The sequence below is a fragment of the Piliocolobus tephrosceles genome, chromosome 14 (genome assembly GCF_002776525.5).
Source record: "Piliocolobus tephrosceles isolate RC106 chromosome 14, ASM277652v3, whole genome shotgun sequence".
NCBI classification, from domain to species: Eukaryota; Metazoa; Chordata; class Mammalia; order Primates; family Cercopithecidae; genus Piliocolobus; species Piliocolobus tephrosceles.
Window position 1 is genome coordinate 59091982 of NC_045447.1, and position 15880 is coordinate 59107861.

General features: G+C 34.9%; 1 protein-coding gene across 5 annotated transcripts in view; it reads right to left on the reverse strand.

Moving 5' to 3' along the window:
• FOCAD (focadhesin) overlaps positions 1-15880 on the reverse strand; it is a 317972-nt gene that overhangs the window by 124982 nt on the left and 177110 nt on the right. For all 5 annotated transcript variants that reach the window (XM_023191713.2, XM_023191709.2, XM_023191710.2 and 2 more), the window contains 3 exons: positions 10575-10709; positions 7303-7353; positions 6280-6363 (listed from right to left, as the gene is read on the reverse strand). In XM_023191713.2, the coding sequence (XP_023047481.2) occupies positions 6280-6363; positions 7303-7353; positions 10575-10709 (270 nt within the window). The remainder of the gene's footprint in view (positions 1-6279; positions 6364-7302; positions 7354-10574; positions 10710-15880) is intronic.

The following is a 15880-nucleotide window of genomic DNA, read 5'->3' on the forward strand; positions in this document are numbered from 1 at the left end:
GACTCAATATTAAGTACCTAATTCTCAGAGGGCCGAATCAGCCATACTTACAAAGATAACTATCAAGTATACTCTAGATAGGGTATGAAAGCGTCTGTCAAAATCACTGCGTATCAGAGAAAGTCTGGCATGTTCGCAAACCTTTTAATTCTGACCAGTAGGGTTTTTCAAGTGTCTGGTCTGTGTGAAAACTCAGAGTCTTCCAGGTTTGCTCTCATCAAGAGTTGTCTTAAAGATTCTAACCAATCCTAGTGGCCTAAAAAGTCCTAAGAAAGAAGTTGGTTCTGAGTCCTTCTGCCTTGCTTCCTGACATTTTACACATCATAGTAACTTGGGAAAACAGAAAAACAGAGTTACTATATGGCCTAGGAGTTTCACTCCTAGGTATATAACCAAGAGAAATGAAAATATATGATCACGCAAAAGCTTGCATACAAATGTTCACAGAAGTATTATTTATAATAGCCCCAAAACGGATGCAGCCCAAACGTTCATCAATTGATGGAATATATAAACAAAATATAGTATAAATAAATATTATGAAATATTATACCATGAAATATTATCCAGCCATAGAAAGGAATAAAGTACAAATACATGCTACACATGAAAGAATCTTGAAAGCACTATGCTAAGTGAAGAAAGCCCATCACAAAAGACCACATCTTGTGTACTTCCATTTATAGGAAAGGTTCAGAATAAGCAAACTTACAGAGGCAGAAAGCGGATTAGTGGTTGCGTAGGTCTGAGAGAGGGAATGGAGTAATGGAGACTGACTGCTAATAGAGTTTCTTTTGGGGGGAAAGTGTTCTAAAATTAGATTGTGGTTACTCTGTGATTAGTTGCACAATTGTTTCAATATAGTAAAACCACTAAATTGTATACTTTACATGGGTAAGTTGTACAGTATGTGAATCATATGTCAAGGAAGGAAGGAAGGAGGGAGGGAGGGAAGGGGGAAAGGAGGGGAAGGAAAGGAAAGGAAAGGAAAGGAAAGGAAAGGAAAGGAAAGGAAAGGAGCTAGGGAGGGAGGGAGGAAGGGAGGAAGGTATGTAGGCATACAAAGGAAGAGGAGGGGGAGGGGAAGAATAGGGGAGCAGAAGGAAAAGAACAAGCAGGGTGGGGAGTCGGGGACAGTCATTGCCACCACCAGAGGAACCTTAAAGTGCTGTGCAAACTATGTCAAATGACCAAATGCTTCCAGAATTATTTAGTATAAAAGGGATATGATCATTTCTGTACAACTCTTATGCTATCCTCCTATCCTGTCCTTCTGCACAGTCAACCTAATTACTTAATACGAGTCACTGCACTTGGGTCATCAATATTTTTTAAGGGCCACTAAAGAAACAGTTATTAGATTGGGGATAAAGCAAACTGACCAACTCATCAATCTTAAATTGTCTAATTTCATATTCACATAACTATGTGCTATATTATCTTCTAGGCAGTGAATAGCATATGTCTGCATCTCAAATGTGCATACATTTTAGTAAAGAAATTATACATGTGTTATAATTTAAGAATAGATTATATACTATATGTATTTATAATGGTTTGATCACTCCTTCAATTTTGTTTCCTAATAGGTGAGCTGATTCTCCTGGACAAATTAGCACTTATTATTACATTTTGGTTCCATTAAATTTCCTTTCTCCTCTGATCATTTCTTTTTTTTTTTTTTAATTTTTTATTTCCATAGATTATTTGGGAACAAGTGGTGTTTGGTTACATGAGTAAGTTCTTTACTCCTCTGATCACTTCTTAAAAGAATTACTTGTTCTACCTTCCCTAGACTAATACCAGTCTTTCCCCCTGGTTGCATGCAACAATTTAATAAGGTCAATGCAAGTAAAACTATAGAGAATCAAGAGAACTCAGTTGAAAGAATTCCTGTTAAAGTTATAAAATTTTGGCAACAATATATTAGCTGCTAAAACACTCAGAAAAAAAAAAAAAAAACTGCATATGTATCTATTAGGTTGGCGCAAAAGTAAAAAACTGCAATTACTTTTGTGCCAACCTACTAAAACACACACACACACCACCAACAAAAATGACCTGCCTCTTATAACTACGCTTTGTTGAAAAAACTTAAATGGAAAGTTTAAAATGATAATTTACTTTTTTTTTTTTTTTGAGACTCTTGTTATCTGGGCTGGAGTGCAGTGGCATGATCTCAGCTCACTGCAACCTCCACCTCCAGAGTTCAAGCAATTCTCCTGCCTCAGCCTCCTAAGTAGCTGGGATTACAGACCCCCTACCACCATCCCAGGCTAGTTTTTGTATTTTTAGTAGAGACGGGGTTTCACCTTGTCGGCCAGGCTGGTCTCAAACTCCTGACCTCTAGTGATCTGCCTGCCTCAGTCTCCCAAAGTGCTGGGATTACAGGTGTAAGCCACCACACCTGGCTGATAATTTACTTTTAAAACCTGCTTCAAATTGAATATAGATACTCCTTGATTCATGATGGGGGTTGTGTCCCAATAAATCCATTGTAGGTTGAAAATAATGGAAGACAAAAATACGTTTAACACACTTAACCTGCCAAACATTATAGCTTAGCCTAGCATACCTTAAGTGTGCTCAGAACACTTACATTAGCCTACAGATGGGCAGAACCATCTGGTAACACAGAACACTACAGAATATCAGTTGTTTACCCTTGTGATTCAATGCAATTTGGAGCTGCGATCTGATGCTGCAGCCCAGCATCACAAGAGAGTGGTTTACCACATATCACTAGCCTGAGAAAAGATCAAAATTCAAAATTCGAAGTACCATTTCTACCGAATATGTATCACTTTTGCACCATCATAAAGTTGAAAAATTGTAAGTCCAATCATTATAATTAGGGACCATCTGTACTGGAAAGTGTATCCCACAAAATGCCTCACTGTGGGTTCTGAGCCAGATAACCTTTCAACCAACTTTCTGTGTCTGTAACCTATGGAAATCCAAGAGTTTGTGCATAAACAGAGAATTTTATTTGGAACACGTCAAGTATCTGCATAAATTATTCAGTTAAAAAGAGAAACAGCTTCTGATGAATGCAGTGACATTCACTTTAAATCAAAGCCAAACGGGTTATACCATATTTATACCAACCCTGAATGCATAATCAGTTCTTTTATATTATTTCTAAAATTAACCCTAGAAATCAAGAAAACAAGTTTAATTTTTAAATAGTTGAATGTTTTTTAATGAAACCAAGTCAGAGACGAAAGTCAGTATCTTTACCTAAATGTTTATCCATTACTGATTCTTTTAACAAGGAAACTTCTCTATAGTTTTTTTTTGTTTGTTTTTTCTTTTGGGGAGGTGCGCTAAATAGCTTTTATAAAAACAGAAAAAATAAAAGCTAAAAGGGAAAAATCATTCTTATCTATTTTTCAACATTACAATCAACATGTCCTCAAAGAAGTCCCCTGGCATTTTGAACCAATTTTACATCTGTGTGCTTTAAGTGATTAACAATGATCCTGTTACAAAACAACAAAATACATGCATTCAGTCAACATCCTCAGCTCTTAAGGTAGGACCTAGCACTTCGTACATACCAAATAAATTATTATTAAACCAATGCAAGTATTACATGTCCATCACCTCTAATCCCACAGAAATTCTTAATAACAAATGACAAGGAAGATGAGTTCATCAACATGGTATTCAAATTCTTAACTCATATTATTGTATCTCATTCAGCTCTACCACCTATCCAGTGCCATTTTCCACCTTACCTTAGATGTACTGTTTCATTCAACCCTAAATCTTTGTTCTGATTATCTGCCACTCCTCTTACTCTTTTTGTTCTACCAGTCTGTTAACTTCCAACAAGTTATACAACATAAATTGATGTTCAGCAATCAACAAAAAGTATTTCTTAAGTAAATTTAAAGAAAATCAGTACTTTAAAAAGTAGCTGAATTATAATTCACAAAGTAGCCACATTTGTAAGGATACCATATATATATATATATAATATATATATATTAGTTCTATTTGAAATTCACGATGGGCTCAAAAGTTTGTCACAAGTTTCCATAGGTAAAAAGAGAGAATATGGACACATTTTCACTGGAAAAATAGGTAACCTTAAGTCTTGTGTGTAAACCAATTGCCCCTAGTGCAGAGTAATGTCTGTCAACAAAGAATCTTAGTTTTTACATCACAGAAGTCCCATTTGATAGGAACTTCCACAACATTTGAAAATACATTTTTATAGAAAAATGAGCTGCAGTTTCACATCACTGTTTTATAGTGTCACATCTACAAAACTAAGGTGAAGCACCGACCAGGCTGTATCCTTAGCCTTTGGGGACTTGTTTGGGATATGAACACATTGAACACTTTCTAGACTTTTAGTCTTTAGGTGTTCGAACAGCCAAACTGAAATGTAGCAATCAATGAAAAGAAGAAGAATGCATGATGTGGTCTTAGAAGCAATGATTCTCCATAAAGAGATAGGTCCTCGGTATCAGAAGCTGCGGTCAGAGTGAGGAAGACTCTTTCAAACCACTTATACCCCTCATCTCAACCTCAGTTCAGAATATCCACTGCAGCGAGCTATTGTTACTTTTTGGAGTGGGTCATATCCCAGAAGGGGATTAGGGCAGAAAAAAAAAAAAAAAAAGCTGAAAAGCATGGCTACAAAAGGATAAGCCTTATAGCTTTCCTTTATAGCTCTTTTCATTCTGATGCTGAAAACCCAAACATATATAGAAAACCCCAACTCTACATTTACCATTTATGTTGGAAGATATAAAGAGCTATTTATGGCTATTCAGGGATCAAAGAGTTTAGAAGAGTTAGATTAAGGAAGTAGCTAACATTTGACTAAGTATAGCACTTATAAACTCTTGCAAAGATAATTGGAAATTGAATATAAACCTGAAATCAGAAAAAAATATATACAAACATGTCAATATTTTAAAAGGTAGAGACTAAATGTCAAGAGTATGCTGGAGTTATTTAATAAAAGCTATTACTTCAGCTAGACTATTTTAGGAACAAAAGGTAAAAATAAGGGTAATTTTTATGCTGTGATTTAAATGAATAATTGCCTATTAAAAACAAGAATAAAAGGTACCTCTCCAGATGCTGTAGCTAATCTATTGGCAGGTGTTTGCATATCAAATTTACATGTAGCTTTTTTCCTTTTCTTTTCTTTTTTAAAGCAACAATGGGTATTGCTAGTTACCACAGTGCAGTCTGAAGTCCCACCTTTTTTAATTGTATGAGTCATAAAACATCTTTACTTAAGTTTTCCCATTTGTGATTGCTGCATGTCAAGTGGTCAGTCTGTCTTTGTAAGTCCTCAATGACATAGGAAATCCTGCCTGACTTAGGAATTGGTTTTACAAGAGCCTATTTTCAATCCTTTTTATATGGTGGCTCCAATCCAATTCAGTAAACAGAAGTTTGCCTGGTTCCTACTGGTATCTAATCTCAGTATAAACGGAATCCAGAAGAAAAAGTCAAACCCATTTTAATGCCTGAGGATCCCAAGGAATTCACACCAAACCTTCTTGCCACTTAACCTCAAAGATAGATTCTGAGTAACGTTACATGTAACTTCATCCAACACAACGTCTGCTTGACACTTCAGAGGCATTCAATAAACATCTGTATGCATTTGAATTCATACTGGCACTAAATAAGAAATCAGAAATTTAACCCCTTAATAGGATCTACTAATTTAAAGCTGATTATAATAGGCAGATACTAGAAAAGGTTGTATGTGTTTAGTTTAGTTTAAAAACAAAGATAATATCACACTATATGTTAACCCTTAAAACAGAGTGATACTTTCTTCATCCAGTTTTCTGGGGCTAACCTATATACCATTTCATATATACTAAAAAAAAAAAAAAAAAAAAGCAGATTTTTTCATATGGCATCACATTCTTTATCACAAATAGACATCTTTGGCTGCACAGGTGGTATAAAATCTTAGTCTATGAAGGCTGTGCTTGGATTAAAGTCCAGGATGGTATACTAACTAGGCAAAGTGATTCCTATGAGTGACTCAGATCTGGAGCAAGTCACATACCCAGTCAACTTAAGATTTCATTTGCATCATTGGTGTCTTCCGTCTGCTTCAAACCTCTGCAGTCTTTTATAGATAAACAAATAATGGGTATGAATTTTTATCTTGCATGGACAACAAATCTAGGGTTACATATATATCCATCAGGTAAGGATCTCCTAAGATGAGACAGACAAAGTTGTAAACCCTAGCAAATTAAGAAATACCAGTGAGAAAGCAGATATGCCTACCTTTTCAGGCAGATGAAGAATGGTGTGTTCTGCTGCACTAAAGTTGGACAGGGATCTATATGCAGCATTTGCTACAATTGGGTCCTAGATAGGGTTAAAAAAAAAAAAAAAAGCAAGTGAACAAAAAAGCACAACATACATTAAACATCAAATCTGGAGGGGGAAAGAAACCTTCCCTCACCAATCCCAAGATTCTACAGTCAGTGCTTTGAAAATGGTATTAAAGCTTTGCCTAGGCCAAAAGTATATTTACTAGCAATTTCAGAAGAGAGAGCAAGAAATTTAATCCTCGTTTCAAAACAAAATATTGCAAAAAAAAAAGTGAAAGGGTCTGCGAAGGGAAGTAAGAACAACTGGAAAAAATTATCAGCATTAAACATTTTTCTGGAGAATATGCCCAATTAAAAATGGGCAAGGAGATCAAAAATACTAAATTTTTATCCTAGTTTGAACATTAAATATAAAGTAACTCATAATTGCTCAAGTCTCCATGAAGTAGTATGATTTAGCAGAAGGGGAATAAGGAGTTACTGTCTGATAGGCCTAGGTTTGGATTCAATTCTCTACCTATTAATAGGACAAGTTAGCCTTTTGGAATCTAAACTTATTCATCCATGAGTTAGGTATAACATCACCAGCAGTCTCCATATATAATCCTTGATTGGTAACAACATCTAAAAAATGGACTGGACTTTTTGTTTCTTTGGTATGCTTGTTGGTGGGGACAGGGCAAAGCAGGAAAGGGGAAAGACGATATAAAAATATAAGATAATATCAATAGTTCCTCTTCCCATCTGTCAGATTCAGCAAGTATTAAGTGCACTTTATGGTAAAAATGTATTAATGGGCATAAATTGAGAATAATTTTTAAAACCAAAACTTATGAATAATCATATGTTTTTTAAAAATTGGGAACCCATTATTTCAAGACAGTTGTACTTTTTATCCTGAGTCTTATTTTACAAATTTCAAAATTATTTCCCTAGCTTTGTTCTGATTCACTGACAAGCCTTGTGATAGTACCTTGTTTTGAGTATGAGTCCAGAGGAAGCTGAGGACTTGAACTTTAAAATTCTGAAAAGTTAACAAACAAAAGAATAAATTGTTAAGATCGAGCTAAAACTGAGAATAAACAATCCAAAGTAGCAAATAATGAAAATTAAGTCACTTTTAAAGTAACAGCACCAGAAATTCAGTTGATGTGTATTCACCCATCATTCATAAAATATTAATATTCAGAAAGAAACTCATCTTCTAAGCACATGGATATTTTAAACACATTAAGATTTTAAGATTATGAAATTTAGAAACCTAACCATTTCTTACTGTTAGTCCCTTCAAGTACTAACAGAAATGTCACTCTTTCATGCCACTGTTCTAGCCTACCCAGAAGAGAGTTTTCCTTTCTCCAAGTGGCCATACGGCACATGGTACACCTCAGCATCTATCATGACTAACTCGCTATGAGGTTGTACAACACTTAAGGCAGTGACTGTCTGTTTTTCATTTCAAAGACCTAAACCACAGAGCCCACACAGTTCCTCAGAGAAGACAAATGTGTATTAAATAATTGATTGAGCATAAAAGCCATTTACCTTCCAACAGTCGGTGGTCTTCATTGCCACCACATTTAACTTTTTGCCCTTCTATATCATATTAGGTTCCTCTATACCTCTTTGCCTTTGCATATTCTAGTCCCCAAACTTCAATGGGAAGCAACAGTGTATTAATTCTTCCAGTTCCAAGTGCAATAGCACACATAAATAATTTCCTTGGATTCTTGATAAGAATGTTTGTCATTTTCTCCACCACACTCTCATTGCCCTTTAATTAACTGTGCTCATCAAATGTTATTATAATTATCATCACTCATATCTGTCTCCTTTAACTACCTTTGAGCTTCTAGAAGGCAGGGACTGATAACATGGTATAATGTGAAAACAAAAGATATGAAACTAGAAAGCCCTGGGTTCAGACACCAGCTTTCACTTAGCTTTTTAACTACAGTCTGAGTCAAGTTACTTGCCTAGAATATAGCAGATACTCAGTAAATATTTGTCAAATAAATAGGTCTCTCAAAGCTTTAGTTTCTGTAACTATACAATAAAAAAACGATACCTTCCTAGCAGATATTAAAACTAATTGGTATAAACCGGTAAGAGTGTTGGGGATTGAATAGGTACTAAAAAATAGGGTTGACTATACTTATTACTATCTCTAAGACCTAGTGCAGTTTTAATAAATATATGCTGATTTAATGAATAAGTGAAGCAAGCACTGTGCAAAGCAATTCAGAAAATACACCATAATTAAATCACGGACTCTATTTTCAATAAGCTTACAGTTCAATAGGGAAAATAACACATGCATACATATACCTGTAGCATAAATAGAATAAATGTTCTTAGAACAGTATAAAGAACTTTGGGAACAAAAGACTCCAGCTTGCAGACAAACTCTCAAAAGATGGGATGAGGTAAAACAATCCTTTTCTTCCTAAAATATATTTTTAATTTAAAGATGAAAAGGAAAGTAATTTGAGATAGAGGGAATAATATGAACAAAGGAAAATAAACGGAAAAGTTTGGAGGAAGATAAGGACACTATAAGTGGTTTAATTTTTTTGGAGTACAGGATACAGACCACTAAAGAGGCCAGATTCCAGAATGCTTTATGGACTTGGTGTAAACAGGTTGGACTACATTTTAGGGAAACTTAAGGTAACGAAGTTACTAGGGATAGAAATGACTTAAGAAGTGCTTTGGGAAAAATTAAATTCAACTTTGGCTCACATCCGAACAGATTCCACATAGTTAAAAAACCAATTATCTAAACACACACAGATAAAAGGGGGAAGAGGAAGGAGGGTCTCTCCCTTCTACATTTCTTCACTTCTGCTTTTAAGGGGACTATGTTCACTGAAGAGACCCCCCCTAAATGGACTGGAAAAGATGGAGAGAATGGCCCCAAAGCAGTCTGCCTGAACAACAGAGGAACCCTAATATAAGCATGAAGACAACCAAACTAAGATACCAGAGGAAAAGAATGTAAAATCTGAAAGAAAAAAAAATCTAGTCCAAAAGATAATTCACAACCATGGATAAGCCAACACAAAAAACCAACACACAAACCAATTCATAAATTAACCTGTAATAAAATCTGACTAACTCAAGGTACAAGCAACACAAAGGTATATGATTTTAGCCCCTTAAAAAAGAAAGTAAATATACCCAATATGGCCTTACATTGGCTTTTAGTCTTAGCTCATTATCAGTAGCCCTGTAGACTCTCTGACAATATAAGAGCATGTGCCTGTGAACTACAGCCATAAGAAAGAATGTTGGTGAACTATATACTCAGAGTCACAGATTGATTCTTTTTTTAAGACCCTAAAAAAAAAGACTACATGTAAGAATAAACTAAAATATCCTGTACTGATTCATTCATTCAACAACTACTTACTACATACAGATTATGCACCAGGTACTGTGATAGGTATTGTATAGCCCAGTAAGGATAAATTTGATTTTATTTATTGTGCAGCATTTAGAATGAGCTGAAGTATCTTCTAAGCCTGTCTTAATCAGATGATCTAAAATATATAAGGGACTATTATTGGAATCTGATGGCTGGAATGGCAGTTTATCAAAGTCTGTGAAGGACTAAATCAAATGAGAAGTTCAACAAGACTGCACTGCAAGTGAAAATCAACTGCTGCTCTTTGAGGGAAAAGGAAAAATGGTGAGCATGAAAAAAAACATGGCTTACAAATGTAGAGGCATAAATGTCATTCACTACCCTCTGATGCATTTCACTCAAAGAAGAGATAATGAAGAAAATATTAAGCAGTAATATATGAATCTTATTACAAAGAATCTTCCACCAAGTATTTCAACTCATTACAATGACAAACACTGAGTAATTCACAAAGTTTGGAGAGTCTGTCCTGCCTTTATTCATGTCTTTGTGGCTTATTTTTTAGAATTTAAAACACTAAAAAAATGATTTTAAATTGTTGGCTTTATGAATTCCATTATTTTGGAAACACTAGTTTTACGACAATGACTTTAAAATCTCGACAATACGCTCATAATTAAAAGGTGGTATCCTTTATGTAAATAAGTTTTAGACACAAGATTGATGAGGAGCTATCCTTCTACTCCTAAGAGTCCATAAACAGATCAACATGGTCTCAGAACAACAACAAAAGATTAGGAATATTTATTCCAAAAGTTATGATAACACACATCTTTCCAATGAAGAAGCAGGCAATGTGTTGAGCTCCAAATGCATACCTCATATTCAGTTGTATTGACTGTTAAGGAAGGAACCAGAGAAAATAGTTCACTCAGTGTCTTCAGAATGAGAGGTCTTGTGTCACAACTCAGCTTTGGAGAGAGAGCATTCCAAGTAGAGCGAATGCAAACAACCTGTGAAGCAAATAAAAAAGGTCAACACCGAACAAGACCCCAACATATATAAAGCCATTAAGTAAGAGTACTATATTTTATTATAAGGAAACTTAGGAAAAAAATAAGACTATGCCTAGAAGACAGGATTTAATAAGGTACCACACCTCAAATGAAATTACTTAAACCAATGTAAACTGTTGACATTGTGCCTGCCTCACACAATTGCTTTTTTACTACTTTGCTTTTAGTTAACCAAGTAAATAACTCTTTTCTAAGCACATAAGCTCTCACTCTCACCGACACACACAAAATTAACTCCAGATTATCTAGCTTTATACATTGTTTAAGAACCAGTCCCTGAAACAAAGTGGGTAAGGTAATGCTAGCACATTTCTAAAGCCAGGTATCCACATTTTTTAGAGTTTTTCAGCCCTGTTGAAACAATATCACCACTCAGAAAATTGGAGTGTTAACATACATAAATCAAACATTCTCAAATCACCTTACAAGCTTTTAAGAGGAAGGAGAATAACTGCAGTTTTAATATAATAATTTAAGACATTTTAAAAGTCAATTCCGGTTTTTTAAGAGGTCATTAATGATAAAATAAATCTAAAGCGCAGCAAAAATGTTGTATCATTTCTAACTTGACCCAATTTTCTTAAGCCAGGTGTTCTTGATCCATTTCAATATCTGGTTTTAGGGATAGTCAAATGTCTTCTTAAGTTCAATTCCAGCAAACACTGATGATGTTTTCACTGATAGATGTTTTATGAAAATTTTAAGACTCAGATAGGAAGAATGTAAACACAGATCAATTAGATAGGCTTTAACAAGAATTGATCTTTCTAAAATATTCCAATCTCTTCTTTTAAGCTGTAATTAACACATACAATTATTCTCTATCTACAAGTATAAATTACTTAGAAAAACTACATAAGGTAGTAAATTTAAAAATGTCAAAGATAAATGAGTAATATATACTTAAGGAGACAGATTAAGAAGAGGTTCAAAAAAAAGACAGTAGACAGAGTATTTCTGAGAAAACTTGGATTCAGTGCATTTGCTGTTACTTTATACTTCCCGTGAAACAGTAGAATAATAAATACTCTTTGATTTGGGATCCCCTACATGATTTGGGTTCAACTAACCTTTCCTAAGGGCAGTACTGTAGACCAGGCATGACAGTAGGCACATTTACACAAAGAAGTAACTCTGATATTATAAATCATCAGCATTTGAAATAAAACCCAAACCAATTCTCTAAAAGCTATCAATTCAGCACAGTTGCATACCCAGAGTGGTACACAGTACTCAGAGAAACAATAAAATATAAAGATGATCTAATCCTTCAAAAACTTGACACCTTATTGTAAAGGAAGAAAAAGATACACCATTCTAAATTATTGGAAACAAAAGGGTACATGATATGATTTTAAACTATTTCAACAGAAAATAGTTTCAAGAGGAATCTATGCAGGAAAGATAAGTCAGTGGGCGGGAGTCATCAGGGAGGGTATCAAGAGACGATAAGGCTTGGGAAGAGACTTGAAGAAAGAATGAATAGAAATCACACAGCCATGCCACAAGAAAATGGAAAGCACAAGTCAAACACAAAACAACATGTTGCAAGTACAAAAGCATGAGTATTGGTGGGGAAAGGCTGGTAGATCACAAAATATCTAGAGTATCAGAGCAATTGGAACCAAATCTAAAAGAAAAGGTAGGCTATAGAGATTTCAAGTTAAGAAACACAAAACAGTTTAAAAGCTATTCTTAACAGATTCATTTCGGCCTGGCGTGGTGGCTCATGCCTATAATCCCACCACTTTGGCGGGCCAAGGCGGGTGGATCACTTGAGGTCAGGAATTCGTGACCAGCCTGGCCAACATGGTGAAACCCCCTCTCTACTAAAAATATAAAAATTAGCCAGGTGTGGAGGCACATGCCCCAGCTACCGGGGAGGCTGGGGCACAAAAATCGCTTGAACCCAGGAGGCGGACGTGTCAGTGTGCTGAGATCATGCCACTGCACTCCAGTCTGGGCTACAGAGTGAGACTCTGTCTCACAAACAACAACAAAAACAAAGCAAAATAAAGAAAACAGTGCAGAATAGGGACAAAGGCCAAGAGACTGAGGAACTAATAAGAGAGCTTTGCACTATTCTCAAACAATTAAAGTCTCCTAGGGCAGAAGAAAAGGCCATGATTGTGAGGCTTCCCCAGCCACGTGGAACTGTAAGTCCAATTAAACCTCTGTCTTTTGTAAATTGCCCAGTCTTGGGTATGTTTTTATCAGCAGTATGAAAACGGGCTAATAAAGAAATGCGACACCTAAATGCAACATGGGATCCTGGAACAGAAAAAGGACATCTTAAACACACATGTCCATAATTCAGTTAACAGCACTGCACCAATATTAATTTCTTAGTTTTAATAACTGTATTATAGTTACATAAGCAAGATGTTAATATTAGGGGAAGAAGGGTGAAAAAAACATGAAATAATTATCTATTTTCTCTTTTAACAAGAGCTCTTTTGATATATAATTCAAATACCATACAATTCCTCATGTAAAGTGTACAATTCACTGGTTTTTGGTATACTTACAAAGCCACACAACCATCACATTCAAGTTTGAAACATTTTTATCACCTCCTCCCAAAAAAACCATAATCATTCATCATTCTTGATTGCCCCCTAAGCTCCTCAAATATAGGCAACCACAAATCTACTTTCTCTATATATAAATTTGCCTATTCTGGGCATTTCCTATAAATAGAATAATATAATATGTGCTCTTTGGTGTCTGGCTTCTATCAGTTAGCGTACCTTTTCCAAGGTTCATCCATGTTGTAGTATGTGTTAGTGCTCACTTCTTTTTATTGCCAAATAATACTCCATTCTATGTATACATCATTTAAACTTTCCATAAGTTTAAAGTAATTTCAAAATAAATTTTTTTAAAGAATAGAAAAAAAAACACTAGTCAAAAAAGTAATGGCTAAGAATTCCCAAAATTAATAAAATATATTAATTATCTAACTTAACTTGTAATACAAATAAGCTTATATATTAATACATTATAATATGATCATTAAACACCAAAGACAAAACAACAATCCTCAAAGCTAAAGGGAAAAAACACAGGCTACCTGAAAAGGAACAACTGAGAATAACATTTTCTTTCCTTCTTTTCTTTTTTTTTGAGATGGAGATTCACTCTTGTTGCCCGGCTGGAGTGCAATGGTGCAGTCTCGGCTCACTGTAACCTCTGCCTCCTGGGTTCAAGCAATTCTCCTGCCTCAGCCTCCCAAGTAGCTGGGATTACAGGCATGTGCCACCACGCCCAGCTAATGTTTTTTTTGGGATTTAGTAGAGATGGGGTTTCACCATGTTAGTCAGACTGGTCTCGAACTCCTGATCTCAGGAGATCTACCGGTGTCGGCCTCCCAAAGTGCCGGGATTACAGGCATGAGTCACCGTGCCCGGCCAATATTTTCAAAATTAAGACAAAAAGACCATGCAATAAGCTCTTAAGAGTGCTGAGGAGCAAATGAAATACTCTCAAGGATAGACCATATGATAGACTACGGAACAAGTCTAAAAGAATTTATAAAAATGGAAATCATATCAAGTAGCTTTCCTGACCACAATGGAATAAAACTAGAAATCAATAACAGGAATAATTTTGGAAACTATACGAACATATGGAAATTCAACAACATGCTCCTGAAAGACCAATGAAAAAATTAAAAAGAAAAGTGAAAAATTCCTTGAAACAAATGAAGAACACAAACATACTAAAACATATGGGATACAGCAAAAGCAGTATTAAGAGGAAAGCTGATATCAATAAAGTGCTTACATCAATAAAGTAGAAAAACTTCAAACAAACCACCAAACAATACATCTTAAAGAACTAGAAAATAGCAAATCAAACCCAAAATTAGTAGAACAAAAGAAACAAAGATCAGAGCAGAAGTAAATGATGACTGAGAGACAATAAAAAGATCAATGAAATGAAAAGTTGGTTTCTTGAAAAGATGAGTAAAATCAACAAACCTTTAGCCAGACTAATTAAGAAAAAAAGAGAGAACATTCAAATAAATAAAATCAGAGATGAAAAAGGGGACATTACAAAAAACATTCACAAAGTACAATACCACAAAAATTCAAAGGATCATTAGAGAAGACTATGAGCAACTATAGACAACAAATTGGAAAACCCAGAAGAAACAGATAAATTTGTAGACACATATGGCCTACCAAGATTGAATCAAAAAGAAATCCAAAGCCTTAATCAGCCAATAAAAAGTAGTGAGACTGCAGCCATAACAGTTTCCCATCAATAAAAGCCCATAATCTGATGGCTTCATTGCTGATTTCTACCAAATATTTAAAGAAGAACTAATATCAACCCTACTCAAATTATTCCAAAAAATAGAAGAGGAGGGAGTACTTCCAGACCCATTCTATGAAGCCATTATCACCCTGATGCCAAAAGCAGACAAAGACACACTATAAAAAGAAAACTACAGGCCAATATCTCTGACAAACATAGATGCAAAACCTCAATAAAATGCCATGACACCAAATTCAACAATACATTAAAAAGATCATTCCTCATGATCAAGTAGGATTCATCCCAGGGATGCAAGGATGGTTCAACATATGCAAATCAATCAATGCAATATGTTATACCAGAATGAAGGACAAAGACCATATGATCATTTCAACTGATGCTAAAAAAGAATTCAATAAAATTCAACATCTCTTCATGATTAAAAAAAAAAAAAACTCTCAAAAAAAAAAAAAAAACTGGGTATAGAAAGAACATACCTCAATGCAATAAAAACCATATAAGACAGATCAACAGCTAGCAGCATACTGAATGAGGAAAACTGAAAGCTTTTCCATTAAGATATGGAACAAGACAAGAATACCCACATTCACCATTATTCAACATAGTACAGAAAATCCCAGCTAGAGCAATCAAGCAAAAGAAAGAAAGGGCATCCCAAATGGAAAAAAATAAGTAAAATTATTTGTGTTTCCAAATGATATGATCTCATATTTAGAAAAACCTAGAGACTCTACCAAAACAAAATTAGGACCATTAAACTCAGGAAAGTTGCAGAATACAAAATTGACATTCAAAAATCAGTAGCATTTCTATATGCCAACAGT